Raw genomic sequence first — 16,983 nt, forward strand, 5'->3', positions numbered from 1 at the left:
TTTTTCTGGGAGATCTTAAATGCTTTCGAGAAAGGAGAGCGCGAGTTGAAGAAGGACGACCGAAAAAAACATCAAAAGTTCGGCTTGTTTATCGCGTGGGCATTGAAATTTTCAACACCATTTCATTAATATCTTGATAATGATGTCAGTTTGTGGTGTTTTTTTCCAAATGTTAATAATATAATCTTCTATGATTGCAATGACGCAATTAAGACACCTTCTGTTTGGTAAAAACTTGTTTAGCCGGTATATACGAGCCATAATCATAATCATTGTTTTGAATTCAACTTAGGGCAAATAAAAAAGTCTGAAAGAAAAACCTAACGTCGAGTTCGCAAGTTAGGTCTGAAACACTGAAAACATTCGAGAGAAGCATAATGACTCAAGTGAATTGAACAGCTATCGACAAACTTACAAAGGTGAGACAACCTTCGTTCAGTTTTGCGAAGTAATTATGAAATGGATTATTTTTTTTTTTTTAAGGAAAGGTTTAAGATATTCATCCGGTCTTAATGTCGAGTCAACAAGGCATTGTTAAACGCAGTGTTCGTGAAGATGTTAACTGGATAGTTTTACTGATGCTATTTGCTGTTCTGCTCGCATATTGTTGCTATTTTGGAGTTTATTAAAAAAAACAACATTCACTTCGCGCAAGATATAATCTGAAGGTAAATATCGAGCAGTTGGAGTTCTTTTTGGCGTGACGACGACTTAGGTATTTAAGCTTTTAATTTTCTGTTCTTCAGACTAAAGTTTACCAGTTCTCTTCAACCGACCGACACGAGTCTGTCTGCTTCTGCCGAAAACAGGAAAAAAACCAAAAATAAAACATCTACATGTCATATCTCCTCAAATTCAGAGCTAATCTCGATTATTCATATTTATTTTGCTGTAAACTTTTATTTGTGTAGAAAATAGTATGAGTTATTAAGAAAAGAAGATCTAAACATCCAATCAAGGAAATTTCGATATTTATGAGATGGATTTAGTAAGAGCTTGGCCGGAACCAACTCGAACAATTCATGATTAATTTCCACCTGTTTCAATGTGCCAGCAAACTGTCGACTGACGGGCAATGAATTAGCATTTTATAACGCTGATATAACAGATACACACACACAAAATAGTTTTAAAGATTCTCCTTCAAATTACCGGACGTAATTATGCAGTTTACAACTACCAAAGGCGAGCACAAGGATAAAATCTTATTTTATCTTTACCTTCCAAGTTTGTGGGCGCTTTTGAAACCAAAATTATGCCAATAGCCACGTTTCCTGCGATTGGAAAACGTCGATTGATTGATTAAAGACAAAACTCATTGAATATTTTTTGACACGAGAAGACGTAGACGTAAAATTGTACTCCTATAGAACACGGGCATTAACTATAATTTTCAGTTTGTTATTTGAATTGTACTCTGCTGCTTTGTTTTGTCTTTGTTTATTCAGATATCTAATCGAAATATAAAGCTCTATTTCTATTTCTCTTCAAAGTTCAGCTAATTATTTTTTTCGGAAAAGAAATTTTTAGCTGGATCCAGTTTTACAGTTCAAACACTGAATATTCAGTTTGTTTGTTAGGTATAGAGGAAGTGTTGATATTTGTTTACATGTTTATCAAATTTGATATAATAGTTGTTTATAGCATAGTTTGGTTGATCGAGGTGAGCGTATCCAAACTGCGTGATAGCTCGTGATAGTTGATGAAGTTACTGACATGATATTTCGTGTTCAACTGAGGATCGTTCGTCTTCCGGCAGACACGAAGCAGCCGAGGATCTACAGCGCAGACTTGAGTTCAGATTTTTCATAAATGGGTGACAAGAACTAGTTGGAAAGCATAAAAACATGCCTTTTTGGCTGGAATAACATTTTCAATTGCTTTTCAAATGCTTGTCGCTGGACAAATTTCACATGCACATGATATTTTCAATTGAAATATTCATGAAATTCGTATAAAAGTTGTGCCTAGGTTTCATCATCACGAGCGCCTGAAAACGCGCAGATGTGCGTCTAGTTGGCACTACCTTTAGCTATCATTACACATCGTGAGCGTTTGAATAATGACTTTACCTATACAACTGACTGAGTTCTACCTATGCCTACGACGAGTGAAGGATTAAACAAATGAAGAGTTGTGAATGAAAAGGAAAATGATTGAAACGGGATAAAAGCATAAATGACTCGCGCGAAGGGTGACTTAATAGCGCTAAGGAAATACACTCGGCTTGAAGAGAAACGGCCATGAAACAGCGAAAGTTTCATATGCATTTTCTCTTTTACCGTTCCTGAACCGAAATGTTTCTGCTAGAAATCTCATATGAAAAGCCCTTTTCAGATGTAACACTGGTCTCATCATGGAAAACATCGTCTATGTCACAGGCAATGTAATTAAAGGTGCAATCCAACCTTTACACGTAAATATTAATTTCACGATTTATACAAAGAGAGATTGGAACATAAAGTGATCGAGGGAATGAGAGAAGCGAGATAACAGGGCTATTTTTTCTTTCTAAGGTCTATTTCTTTCCATTGCCTTCAACAATGAAGTCTGCGAGTTATTGTGAAAAAAATCCATACTTTTATGTTTGAAAAATACGTCCCTCGAGATGGAAAGTACAGTGAAGTGAACGTGAAGGAAAGATGAAAAACTGTATCCAAGAATGACAGTAATGACCTTAGCTTCAGTTCGAATGACGCAACCTTCGCGCGAAGTTTACGTTAAAAGAATCCTTTAATGAATTGATCACACCGCCAAGGAAATTAACGGCTTAGTTGCTATTGGTTCCCACCTTATATCGACCGACATTCCAGACTCCTTTAATAACACGACTAATTTATGGCAACGCCATAACAACAGACCCTCTCTTAGTGTTAGAGGTGTTTGATGAGTTTTATGCCCATTTCCTTTTAACAAGAAAGGTAGGTAAAAATAAAATTTGTTTATTGGAATGATTTACACCATTTTCACTCCACTGTCCTAAAATTAGGGAAAAGCCTCAAGGGTTATAGTCTCAACAAAATGGCTCATGAAAAATCTTTTTTATTTTGGACTAAAACAGGTCTATCCTGTTTAGTTAATTTGGCATCATAACATTTTAGCAGGCATGTCCTGTTCTTCAACTCCCATCTTATCATTAGGGAAAACTTAGGGATATTGGAAAGTTAGAACTCTACCATCCTTTCATGAACATGTTCAAAAATTGCCGCTCTGTCAGGAAATGCACTATCAGAGTGATTGTGGCATTGATAAGTGCTCTATTCAGTGATTAAAATGAAGTCACCGTGGTTGTCTAAGTGTGTCACTCTGACCTATTCAGAAATCAAGTTTTTTTGGATCAAATTACTTAGAGCCCTAACTCAGGATTATTTGATAAAAATTGATCTTCTCTTAGGCTCCTCTAAGTGATAATGAGGCATATTGCATGCCGTCATCGCGTATTAGGAAGTCCCACTTGAATTGCTGTCTTAGCTTTGTAATTAGCGTCCATTTTCTAATTGGCCGATTTATAGACGGATGAAAGGAAGTTTATTTACCTGCTCGTAAGTATTGCTTCATGTCGTAATTGCCTGTGACCTAAGTTTAACTTTTTATTTGCCTCTTTTTTTTCCTCCCTTGGTTTGAGAGGATATTTGTCCGCGAACATGACCTGCTCGAGGAAGCAAAACGGTTTTCACAAACGAAGCTTGAGGAAAACTATGTGCTTTAAGCCAAATGGAGGCTATTGTGTATGCCATCCTTCAAATGATCGTGAAACACGGGGGATAAAATTTTTGTTAACAGCTTACCGTTTACTTTGTGGGATGTTCACTTTTCAGCGTTCTCCGGTACGATTTTATAGGCAATTACATCAGTTCCTTTGTTATAACAACAAAATGCTCTCTCGTCTGAATTAAGTTATAAACGAAGACTTTTAATTGTATTGGACATAATGTTTGAAAATTGAGGAGTATCACTTGGGGTATATTAAACAGTTATTCCATTCGCACTTGTTGGATAAACGGCCCAAAATATCGATAGATCTTCCCAAATTAATTTTTTAAGAACAAACGAAATGAAAAAAACACTTACCACATTTGTAGAGCATGTTGTAATGGCTTATAACCCATGATGGCTAAACCAATGAAAAAACTTGAATTTCGTTATCTAATAATCCAGTTTTTAATAAAATGAGATATTCCTTAGTTTTAGTTGGGCCTGTGACGTGTTTAGGCCGAGCGCAAATATTTGATGGACTTAAGTCATATCATATCAGGTCAAGATCTCTTGATCAGGTACATTGCTACTTTTAAGATGGGATTGCCTTTTCTTGTAAGCCTTTACCACGCAAACGAGAGGAATATTTAGAGAAGCAGTCAGAAATCATTGAATTACGTTAGATATTTGTCAGCTACTCTGCCGTGGACAGGCTCTTAAATTTGAGTACTGCAAATAAAGTAGTTTTATGTGTCTGCAAGGTTTTTCTATTTGCGTGATTTGGGTAGACAGGTGCGTACACCTACCAGAATATTAATTTTAAACATAGTTGCGTGTTGAACGCTTATAATTGTTTGAGGTGATTACGCGGGACCCATTTCAAGTGAAATATAAAACTTTTAGTTTCTACTAAATAATGAAACAGTTTAGATTCTTTTGTTTTGCGGCCTAAGGACATAACGCTATTCTATCGAAAGTTAGAGAGCTAAAGGAAGATTATGTTGTGAAATACTTTCATATCGAGAAAGTACGGTCATTGGAAAAAAAAATAATTCAGAGAACTTTGATCAAGACCATTGTTCAAAACTGAAACTTTGAACCTGGTTAAAAAAAGAGTTAAATATATTGTTTTTGTCTAAATCGTATCTCCATTGTGATTCTTTGTCATTTTATTATGGTGAGTAAGAAATTGAAATCAGAAATTATTTCTTAGAAACCCTAAGTCGAAACTAGCCTGCCTTTACTAGACCTGGATAATTCAGATTAAATTTTAGATTGTGGTCTGGTTGAAATTATTGTAATGGACAATGGAGTCTATTTTGTTTCGCAATATAGGTTATTCTGTCTGTCAATCAGTTCTTTGGCAGATGGCATCATAGCATCTTAAGTTGTCCGCACCAGTGATATTTGCATAAGATTAAAGAAAGCGTCGTAACAACGGATTCAAAATTTGGCGAGCGCGTTTCAGAGTATAGCTGCTCTTTATAGGTGAGTGAGACAGCCATAACGAGTTTTCCTTCCTTCAGTGGTCTCTATCATTTTGACGAAGCATTCGCTTTGCGCTGTGTTGAACAGACAATTAATTGAAAATTTGTAAAGTAGCTCGTGTTTATGATTTTATTGCCAAACAATTTTTCGAAATTTCGTTGCCAATGCTCGCCTAAAAGTTTCGTAATTCTGTTGCAAATGTTTCCAAGCCTATGAAATAACCTGGCTGGGAAAGAGATCATGTTTATCTGGCCCCGGGAATAGTTGATCATTATAAGTCCAATATGACCTGATGTATTTATTTCTAGGCGTTCCGAATAAATTGAAAATTATTAAAAGCCGTTATTACCATGAGAAATACTTCGAATCGGGAACGATTTTGGTTCTGCGATTTTGTTTCTACAATACCTTAAATGCGAAAGTCGACCGCTAAAGATGAAGTTTCACTATAGCTGTCACAAACGTTTCGTTTTGTGACGAGCATTCAAAATGAATTTTCTGTCTCACTTTTATTAAAAGAAGGTGGCCTGGAAAGGCGACGACCTGACAATATCACTACGTCATTTGAATTAGCCTTCGTAACAGAGAAACGAAACTTCAAGTGTTCCACGTTGTACCGGAATAAGCATTTTAATTTGCTAGTTTGTTTGCGTTAAAATACCTCTTTCTGCTTCGTATAGTTACCTCCGTAACAAGTATTTCAGATTTGGTGATGCCAAAAGTCACGTTCGAACCGACATTAGTGACTGACATTTTCGCAATTTTCTTTCAAGAAGTCGCTATCTTAAACTAGTTTTTTATAAAACTTTATCTTTGGCAGCCACTTATGATAACAGATGGCCGTAATTTGCATGATGTATAATGAAAACAAAGACAAGTACAGCGTGTAAGTGATTAAAATTAAAAACCAGACACGTCAAATCGGGAATGCTTATCGAAAAAAATATCACCAGATTTTAAACTGGTCTAAATGCTGCTAGAGAAAAATCGAGTTAAATTAGCTAAAAGCTGCGATAAGTTGGTCGTCTGAATTTGCTTTTGTGTTTGTCACCGCCCTGATGGCGGTCAAATGACTGAAAACGTTTTTGCATCTGATCATCATTGCTTTTGAGTTTTTCCGGCGATCATGCCTATTACTGAAATATTGAGTTTGCAGAAACGTTTTTCAAATACGTCAATTACAGTTTAGGAATAAAGCCGCTACAACTATTTATGCAGTCAATTTGTTTACAGTTGATCGTGTGGTCTGATGCCCAGGTGAGAGTAGCCATTAGGCAGTGTAGATGGAAAAAATATGAGAAGTTTCCAAGATACCTACCTGAATGGACCTGTAAGTTTTTGTGCAGGGCGATTTGTAACTAAGAACCCTTAACGATGATGAAATTTTCTCATGAAGATCACCCGAGAAAGACAGTTGTCAAGGAAGTTGAAAAGGGCTGAAAGGAAGTTGTACTCCCGCAGGTATTCTTGACAAATGTTGTTTGCGAATGTAAAAGAGGTCAAATTTTCCCTGACAGGTGCTTTTGATAGAGAAAACTTGCAGGTGTAAATGCGGCTTCGTTGATCTGGGCGGCTCCGTCAGTCAACGTGACAGCAACCTATCATATCCGTGTTAAGTTACAGGCATAACACATAGTTTGTCTTGCTGACCCTAAGTTATCATTTATTAAGTCATCATTCTTTTGAATACAGCCCAGTTTCTGGTTAAATCCATCTTTTTAGCACTGTACTGCCTTATACTAGCTGTCTAGTTTATTTAGGATTATCGCAATACTACTATAATTATTTTTGGAAAAAAGAAAAACATTACCTTTTTTTCCACCCATTACGGGGGCATTCATCAAACAGCAGAAACAAATTAAATGTCGCAAAGCTTATTTTTAAGTTTTAAGCATTCAGAGGAAAAAAAATCAGGGTTTATTTCGCTATTTTTGTCACCTCCATGGACGCAATAGTAGATGTTCAAGTCTAACCAGGTGCAAACTCTCCAGTTTTCTTATCTTAACGTAGTAAAGGGGCGTCTGCGGATCACCGTTAAGAGAATGTGGGCATCTTGCACCAAATAACAGTTTAAGACTGTGTTCAGAGTGTTTGTATGCTGGATCAAAAATTTTCAGATTCGATTGTTTCAAGTTCTTTCTGGTAATAACGACTCTATTAACAACTGAATCTGCCATGAATCTGTGGAGGATTACTTATAATCAAAGGAGATCATGCAATGGCAACACTATTAATAGCAAAGCAAGGTTTTCTTGATGCAAATTTTGAGTGAATAATAATTACTTTAGCCCGCGTCACACACGATCGTCGAATTTGGAAAGATGGTAGATTTTTGTCATAGATCGTAAGAAATGAATTGAGCATCCTTTCCTCAGCTCGAACGTAGCTGTAAGAAAGACTCGAGGTGCATAAAACAGGGCCAAAGTGCCTGAAAGGAAAAAAACTAAAAATGTGTCATATATTTTAAAATAAAGAAAATTGGCTGTATTTTGGCTGGAACAATAATTAGACTCAGAAAAGTACATTTAACTAATTGACCAATCGGATATATTGGAGACTGTCAGCTGTCAAATAGATAAAATGGTAAAAGGAAAAAAGTTTAAAAAAAGTACTGATACATCTTCCTGTAATCGCTGCAATCTGGTTTCTTTTCTTTTCAGAACTAAGTGATGGAGGATTTAGAAACGCTACCAAAACGAAGGTAAGTTATTATTGCTGAGGCGGATGAAAAATAGTAAAACAGATGCTCACCACCTGAGAACGATAACTCGTCAAAAGTCTTATTCATGTTTTTTAGTGTGAGATCTTCTCTAACGCGTAGTCAATTCATCTGTCTAATAATTCGAGGCGGAATAAATATTGAATTGTGATCAAACTTTCATTCCGTTTGAACAGAACTTTTAAAAAAAATTACCACCGAGAGATGATCTTATTGTTAAAACACACGCAACAACTTGCATAATAAAGGTATGAAGAGTTCGATTGAGTCTTTAGGACGCTCAACATTTTTTTTTTGTGGCGCAATAGGTAAATCAAAACTGACATCACTTCGGGAAAAAAAATCTTTGGTGTAGAGTGCCAAGAAATTGACTTTGTTGTATCTCCCATCATTGACAGGAAGCTGAGTGATCCTGGAGATGCACCTTATGGTAAGTTTTTTTTTGTTTGTTTTTTTTTTATGCTGATAAATTAATAAAGTACTAGATGTCTTTTAATGTATAATTTTACTATTTTAAAGTGCCTATGACACAAATTTTTTTTGTATATTCCGGTTGATAGCTGTATTTAAAATTAGAACAAATCGACTTTAGCGCCTAGCGACCATTTTTTGTGCACTGAAAGTGTAATTTGGCGGCCAAAAAGTGTTCCCATCAAGTGCGCGGCTAAAACGATCAGTTACATAGCTGTGACGTAGAAAACGTCGGCAACTATGGTGGAGAAAGGAGAAATCTAGAAGAAAGGACGAACGCATTGCATGGTCGAAGCGCCAAATGATGTTAGGTACAAAAATAATATAAACATACCGGGTCTGATTTCTATACACTACTTTCCAAAGGAAGTAGCTGTATGGCCAAAATGGTCGCGTTTCGATCTTCGACATCGAGGAAATTTTACTCTTCAATGACGTCTGCCTCGTGTTCTTACCGGCTTCGAAGACGGGTGTTACGAAAACATGCCACAAGTCAAATCAGGGGAAGATGGCCAGTGAATTCAGCTAAAAAGAATGCTGATTAAGGGGCCTGTTCCCACACGGCACACGATCGTTCAACATTCTTTTCGGCTGACATTTCGCAAGCGAAGAATGGTGAGCTCCTTATTGTTTATTTTACGTGCTTGAGATGTACTCATACTTCATCTCTTTCCTCTTGACTACATTTGCGCTTTTCTTATTGCATGAAAATCCTACCGATTTCAGTTTCCATCGTATTTTAATAACAGAAATACATCATTTGTAGTGCGAAACCTCTAGCGGATACTGGCATAAACACCAGCTCGAAGGGGCCGTGTATTCTCCTAAACCTAGGTTTCCGAAAATACATCCCACGAGCTATCAATTCCCCCTTGCCCTCAAGAAACCAAAGGTAGTAACAATAGCAAAGTCATTATGATGACAGCACTGCCCGATGACTTCTCGGCGAAAAATCATCGTGCATCGTGATACAGCTGACCCTTTCGTCAAAAGTTAGCTTTCGGTTTGCTAAGGGAAATACTCTACAGTAACGAAACTCTAGAGCACTGACTAAGGGGAACCTTCGCCGCACTCGAAGGAACGAAAATGTTATGGCAACACGGAAACGAACACAGCTACCCATTCTTAACATGTGTTTCGTCATAGAAAAAAAAACACAAACTCAACAAGCTGAACATTTTCAGTAACGGGAGTTGTTTGTTCTAATCTTGACCTAAACACCGCAGGCGAGAAACCGTCATGGTCAGTCTTATTCGAAGTCTTCGTTTGATGCATGCGGTTCTCCTTCGTAGGGCTGAACCGTACTGGCAAATTCCATTTCTTCTTTTCTACTAGAGTACGATCTATCAGAACTCTCGGTAGAGCTTGCTGAAGGTAGGTATACATCACCATCGGAAATTATTTCAAGAGTATTTCAAAGCTGACTGATACAAAATTACAAGAGATGTGAGAGATTTGTAAGTGTCAACTGAGAGTTTCACAGTTTTCTGCGTCATCACCCGCTTATTCATTACCAGTCCACGGGACACTTTTAAGACAAAATAAGAGCACTTTGGGGCCCGAAAAAATTGAGTTTTAGGTTTTTGGAAATTTTCCTTCTACCGGAATTGGTTTGTACAAATGATAAGCTAAATATTTAGGCCAAAAATTTCGTTTCGTAAGCACTTTAACGACCAGCTGGTGCCAGCCGCTGTTTGCATAATAGAGTTATAGAAAAAAACTACTCATTGCCAATCTCTCTTATTTAACCTCTTCAACGACCACCTTTCAATATCGGTAACGGTACGAAGGTGCGCACAATGGGCATTTAATCATTGACTAACGACAAGAGATTATAAAACAGGGTAACAAAAGACGGGAAAAGTAGATCAAGAAGCTAAATATTGAGCCTTAAGATGTCCGGAACGAAAACTCAACAAACCGAGAGACTTCCTGTACTTTCCTTTTTTTCCACACCATCAGTCTTAGGTTTCTCTTTTTTTAATAATGATATCATTACTTTGAGTAAAAATCAGATATCATATTTCACCCCAATCCTCTACCTATAACGGTTATCATTATGTAGCGTCAACTTTCCTGCGTGTCTCAAAGTCCCATTTTCACCCTCACCCGCGACCCAATTTCCTGTAACACGAAATTCCCAGATTACTGAAAACCTTCTAAAATCGTCTTTCTCGAGAGCCATCCTGGACGTATAGTCGTCTGTTTTACGGTAAATACATCGCCGTTCGTCATTTTATAGTTTCCTTACGGTATTTTGAGTTTTGTCCGGTTCGAATCTTTCTTAGCGGCTTGACCGCTTTGCTTGTGACTTAGCATTATCTTATTCTTTTTTTTGTTATAATCATCAGCAATGTGTTCGATCAAAAGAAGCTTCAGATAAAGGCATTCTTGTATAAAATTTTCAGTTTTTTTTTTCTTCGCCAAACAGATCAGCCGCTCTTCTTGAACCGCGCGTTGAACTTGTGTGACCTGAACACTGAGGTGTTACTGAGTCGAATTTTTAACTTTTTCAAAAGACGTGAGGTTTGACCATTTCAGTTTCTCTAAGCGACCTAAAAGAACGGTGTTTCGTAAATTCTTGTGTAATATTTCTTAGTGGAGATGAAATAAAATGGTTTTTGGAATGTACCTCTCCCTATAAAAACATGCCGTACCTTTGCTAGCGGTAGTTTGTCGCAGTTTTATATCCCTATCATTTATTGTAGTCTTCGTTATTGGTTTTTTTTTATCTCCTTGCAATTTGATTGTCCACTAACACATAATATTTGATTAAAAGGTCCAAGTGGAAAAGGTGCTGCTCCGCTGGTGGATGAGGCCAATGTTGAGGACGTAATTACCTACCAAAAGCCGCGTAACGACGATAAAATCACATGGAACTTTAAGTGTGTTCACCCTGAAATCTTCAAATGCAATGGAAATATCATCGAACGCACAAGAACAGCGGACAGAAAGGAGAGTGACAGCACAAACGCACTGCAGCAGGAAAATTCCCTGACTTTGTCAAAGATGGAACCAATGGAGAATGCGCGAGCTCCCAAGAGGAGACTGAAAATAGTGCATGCGCACAACACGCAAGGTGAAGAAAACTACCTGAAGATATATTTGGTTTCAAACATCAATTTCAATTCCATTGTGGAAGCCTCCAATTTAATCTATACAAGGTTGAGAATTTTTACGAATATATACTCAGCATTTTGAAAATATCCAACAATATGTTTCTTTAGAAAGAAGCAATGGAAACTCTTCAGACGACCCGATAGTCACAGAACAATATTCCCCCGAGGGTGTGTTTCCAAGTCCTCTCACGGAAGAGAACGTGCGCAATGTAAGTCATTTATTCAATATCATTGCAAATTGGCCCTCTCTAACTTAAATGTACAGAAATTAGAAGTTAGGTGTTAAACGACTTCATTTTTTTTCTTTCTTTATAAGGTTATCAAGAAACTGATTAAAGATCACACTAGGGAGGCAGCTGACAACGCTGATATTTTACGGGATAAAATATCCGCACTAGAAATTGAAAACAAGCGACTTAAGCATAGGGTCGTGGTCTTGTTCAGAGCGCTCAAAGAAGTACTTTCCCGTCGGAGGAATCAAGAGGTTTGACTACTAGTATACCTTACACGTGATTTTAATAAGAATTGACACCTACATACGATGCCTCTAATTTCACAACGTGACAAATAACTTCCCAGGTCGATTTAGCATTATGAGCCGAACCTCACTCTGCCTTAATTGGTTATGGGTGGAGCGTCGGAAATTCTGTATCAGTAGTATTGCCTTCATTAGAATTTTGTCAATACTTTTGTTTGATCACCATTTATGACCCATTTTTCTGACGGTTAAATAATGCTTCATATTTTCATTGTTGGTTTTTCCTTCCCTCCCTTTCCAAAAAAGCAATGATAAAACAATTGGAATTAAATGCGACCTTTCATCAATACATTTGTGAATGCAACGTCGCTTTTGAATTAATTGCAAACGGTAATTCAGTGCGTGGTATTTTACGATTTTTCAGGTAATTCCGACCACTGTCCAGACAAGTTCGATACAGATGAAACCTTGCGTTCTACCAAACGATCTTGGATCTCCACAAACATTACCCGGAGAGGTAATGCTTGTATCTCCCACTAATAATTGCGGTAAAACGGATGTATCTAAATCCCGTGAGTTGCCTACCGATGTTTCAATCTACAATTCTCTGGCCCCTGTTACTGATGGAGTCGGTTCATTCCATCAGAGGTGTAAGTCACCTAAAACTGTTGTTAGTGGACTTCATCCAGGGATATCACATGATGCCACATCCCCTCCAATCCCAAAAAGAACACCAAATATCCACACCACCTCCTTGAATGGTTCAGCTTTGAATTTCCCGATGAAATCCATCTGCGAAGAGAAGGCGTCTTCTTTTGCTCATCCACCAACGTTCTCAACAACATTTTGCACAAATCAAGTTCAACATTCACCTGAAAGTATGGCCCCAGCCAATCAAGGGTACTGTACAGTTACAACTTCTTCAACCAAAGCCGTTATGGTATCTAAAGCTATTCAGAATACCGTGCCCCTTCTCACTCAAGTCGTAAATGAAATTGTGCCAAACACTGTGACAGAGATGCAAGACCAGTCTCACGTGACAACTGAACCTAAACTTTCTAAAGTTCCCAACGACTTCAAGGAGTCTCGGCTTTGCAGTAATGCTGAAAAAGACCAAGTTCCCGCTAAAGTTTCTACCCAGAATGGAAGTACATTAGTATGTTCTCTTCTTGACCAGAACATAAAATCGCACACTTGTAACGAAAGTTCCCCCAAGAGGCACAGGGAGAAGTTAGTCGACCAGCAGTTCGAAGATCTGAAGAGCTCGGAGGCAGAGAGCAAACAGGGGTATGAAAGGAAAAATGTCTTGGACACCAAAACCAACGGATTAAAGAAGATATCGAGTCCTTCCAATGGGTCGCCTAAAATCAAATTCTTTCCTCAAAGCCTTCCCCGTGTTTCTCATGAATGCTGGAAGGGTGGTCTGCATACTGAGTCTCCAAGAACTGCCTCCATCACTTCACAGCAAGTTCCTTTGTCAAACTCTGAGTGCTCTTTTGTATTGGACATTCCCATCCCAGGTTATGGTGAAAGAAAAAGTACGCCATTAAAAGACGCTGGGCTAGGAAATGCAAATTCTTCTCCAAAACTTGGTTTGGTAAAATCCACTTCAGTCTTCACCCCAACACCTCAAAGGATAATACCTAACGGCAGTATTGAGGTTAACAGACCAGATACGAGTCCGTACTTTGTTAATGACGACAAAGTAAACAAGGATAAGAAAGCAATGCATCAAACTCCTTATATGTTGGAAAAGTTAAGCTTAAACCTCCAATTACCTTCAAAAAGTGTGGCTGCTGTATCTAAACACTATTGCTACAGTCTTAATCATGGACAAGAGTTCTTTAACGGAACAGTAAGAAGTGATGGTACAAAAACTGTTTCAAGTCCTTTGAGTGAGAAACCAAAGTCATCAGCCCACGAGGAAGAGAGATCGAACACGAGCATTATTTTGCCAAATTTCAAAAAAAGAATAAGTACTTATTCCCCAAGCGACCAACACACGTTTCCCCATCTGGAGAGAAGTGCCATTTCTCAAGTGACCGAAAGTTTCTCTAATAAAAATTTAGCTGAATTCACGTCGGGTAGTACAAGGAAAGTCCGAGAGGCGCCTTCTTCCGCTAAACCAGGCAATTTTCACAACTTGCCTTCATCTGCCAAATTTTACAATGGGCGTGAGTGCAACCAGCACACAAGGCCATCCGAAGGCTCCACTGCCAGCGGTTATCATGTTCCTGTCAAACCGAAGTTCTCTCCTTATGCAACGAAAAGTACAAAACCAGAGAAACAGGTTCCTTTGATGGGGTCTAATGGGAGATTCGCCCCACCAGTGACCGAATTGCAGGCACCAGATCCACGCGTTGTGGCTCACATACCACAGTTTCTGAATGCTGAGGCAAAGTTCGCCAGGAATCAGTATTTTATGTTACCGATGAGGCATCAAATCGAGACTGCAAAACGCAGTAGTAGAGAGTCGGACACAGAATTAGCAAGAATCTCTTGTTTGCCTGAGAATTCATCCGGCAGAGACACATTTACCGCTAACTGCCTCTGTTGTCCTAAGACGCACCCGAGTTATGACAAAGAGCGACTTCTGTTGCAACTTCTTGAGTCCAATCGAGCATCGTTCATTCCACAGCGTAAACCAAGGACCTTTAATAACTTTCCAGCTACAGACAAGCAAAACTTACTTAGCACTCGATCAGGGAATCAGGTTACACAGTCAAGTCATAACTCTGAAATAGTAAACCGTTACGTTAATCTCCAGCCTCAAAACCATGCTAAGAATAGATTGAAAAAGCCTGCAAGACCGTCGTTATTCGATATCAGTAACGGAAAAACAGACAGTGTACTCTTACCTGGTAACCCTCCTTCAGACGTAGAAGGCTGCAAAGCGAGATCATGGGGAACAACGTGTTCCTTTACACCTCAATTGGAACTATCCAGCTCGTGCCAACGATACCTCGATCAGCTCAAAAATTCTACTGGACTTCCAACATTATGTCAGCAAAATACTTTCCACTTAGATTCTACACCTACACCACATTTAGAAAGAGAAGCAATCAATATGAATGAGAGTTTGCGTGCTTTCCCATTTTCCCCTCCAGGTAGTTTAATAACGCAAAAAAACAGTCAACAAAATGAGACTTGCAGTGAGCAGCAAGTGAATCTTAAATCACCAAACGCAGAGAACAGTTAAGAGAACGACATAAACTTCAGAAACCTCTCCGCGTCCTTTATCACCAAAACAAAATTCATCAGTCCACACCAGCGGCAAATACGAGTCTGGGAAAAACAGTAATTCCCTCACATTCTATTAAAAACTCATCAATAAATTTCAATCAGTCTCAAGAGCTCAAAACAAGACAAAATGTCAAAGCAAAGTTGATTGTAGAGAGCCGACACTGAGATAAAGATGTAAGCGGTGAGTTACAGACGCAGGTATCACGCCTTTTAAAATTAGCGTGCAAAAAACTGTTTTGTCGTACACGGAAAGATTTAAGGCGACCGCCCTCCGCACTTACCGGTTTCTCAATGAGTTTGAGAACGTAGCGGTCTTTTTTGTTCTCGGCTTAGCACACTATTCACAGCATAAAGGCGATTTTGGGCCCCGAAAACACGGTCGAGGGAGTATTTTGTTTCCCAATTTATTTCTACATGTAACTGTTAGGGGCAGTGAGATTATTGAAAACCGCACAAAAATAATGGTGAAAATGATAAACTTTGCGTAAATTTTTAGCACATAATTCCCTTTTTTTGTTCTTATCAAGGATCAGATTTCAGAGTTAAACGGAGTTACGTTTTGAGTTGTTTTTAGTGTCCCAGAGAATCGCCTTTGTAGAAGTAGTCCTCCTTAAGTAAAATTTGGTATCATGGGCTGGCTCACCATTACTAGGGTAATTCAGTATTATCAACTGAGTCGATAACGTCAATTGGCCATCGTAAAGAGTTTCAAAGCTGACGTTTCGAGCGTAAGCCACTCGTCAGAGTGATGTCTATCGTCTATCGCTCTGAGGAAGGGCTAATATAAGGCGCTTGACCAAAACCAAATTCTACAATTGCCCGGAAACAGTAAAAATAGCCGACTATTCATATGGTAAACTTAATAAACATAGAAATAATAGATAAACATATAGGTGGTGCGACTTACATGAAAACATTTAATTATCACACAATAACCGAACCAAGCTCGTGACCCTCCGAACATAACTGCAATCAGCTCAATGCCTTCTACCTTATGTTCATTTCAGTATTCGTGCAGCTGAAGACTAGAAGGAAAGTGAAGTTCGTTTACGTAAACTCGGTGGAAAACATGTTTATATCTCATTCTGAAAAACTTTGAGTTAAAAGAAATTTGACTAATTTAACCTTGACTTAACGACTGCCATCGGCGGCGGCCGACGAAGTTTTGCCGAGATAAAGCCGCTTTGTCTCGGCGAAACTTCGTCGGCTGACTGAAAGATGCATGGTGAAGGGCGTAATCGGTTGTTATGGTAAGGGGGGTTTAAAAGTTGTCATCCGTTGAATTTTTGCTGCCGATTTTCAACGTGGTGAATACATTTTCAATGAGTGTGGATGGTTTTCGTAGAATCCAAAATTACGTGGACACATAAAATGTTGCTAGTTGATTATTTATAATTACGTTCAGACCGTTCTTGTAAGACCCAAGCCATCAAAAACTCTGACCGTCCCCTAACATTAAGAGCTTGAAAACTGCAATTACTAAAATAAAAGTATCGTACTTCTTTATCGGAAGCGCTCATTTGTGTGAAAACCAACATACATCGAAGCCCTAGGACTGACGAATGAATGAGGTTTTTGTTCTTGCAAGCTTTTTCCCGCATCATTGAATCCTTCCCAACTCCGCCGGAAGTCTATTTCCCTTTCCGCTTGTCAGTTTATTTGACACGTTTATGTTCAAACTGTCCAGCTACATGAACTGAAAATTAACTTGGTAAACAGATAACGGGTCGTAGCCTAGAGCAAAGATAACGAGAAACGGAAGATGTAGA

The 16,983-nt window shown here is 38.4% G+C and overlaps 1 protein-coding gene across 5 annotated transcripts; it reads left to right on the top strand.

The window, feature by feature from the left end:
* The first annotated feature begins 259 nt into the window (after positions 1-259).
* LOC113675448 (uncharacterized) lies at positions 260-16,718 on the top strand. Of its 5 annotated transcripts, none has more exons than XM_089184222.1 (8): positions 310-419; positions 6,418-6,514; positions 7,845-7,885; positions 8,302-8,333; positions 11,154-11,453; positions 11,602-11,702; positions 11,810-11,977; positions 12,396-16,718. In XM_089184222.1, exons 3-8 carry the CDS (start codon positions 7,854-7,856, stop codon positions 15,168-15,170), a joined length of 3,408 nt encoding a protein of 1,135 aa, XP_089040348.1. In that variant the 5' UTR covers positions 310-419; positions 6,418-6,514; positions 7,845-7,853; the 3' UTR covers positions 15,171-16,718. The 5 variants fall into 5 exon arrangements, with proteins under 5 accessions (XP_027047825.2, XP_089040348.1, XP_089040346.1 ...); XM_089184221.1 differs by lacking the exon at positions 310-419 and adding an exon at positions 5,106-5,184; XM_027192024.2 differs by lacking the exon at positions 6,418-6,514 and having other exon boundaries at positions 260-419.
* Positions 16,719-16,983: the final 265 nt, after the last annotated feature.

The sequence above is a fragment of the Pocillopora damicornis genome, chromosome 10 (assembly GCF_964200805.1).
Source record: "Pocillopora damicornis chromosome 10, jaPocDami1.2, whole genome shotgun sequence".
In the NCBI taxonomy this organism is placed as follows: Eukaryota; Metazoa; Cnidaria; class Anthozoa; order Scleractinia; family Pocilloporidae; genus Pocillopora; species Pocillopora damicornis.

Bases quoted from the DNA above. Each gene is read 5' to 3' on its own strand.
- LOC113675448 (XM_027192024.2), top strand. From the start codon at position 7,854: ATGGAGGATTTAGAAACGCTACCAAAACGAAG. The intron at 7,886-8,301 runs GTAAGTTATTAT...CATCATTGACAG, and splicing joins GAAACGCTACCAAAACGAAG to GAAGCTGAGTGATCCTGGAG. The intron at 8,334-11,153 runs GTAAGTTTTTTT...TTTGATTAAAAG, and splicing joins TCCTGGAGATGCACCTTATG to GTCCAAGTGGAAAAGGTGCT.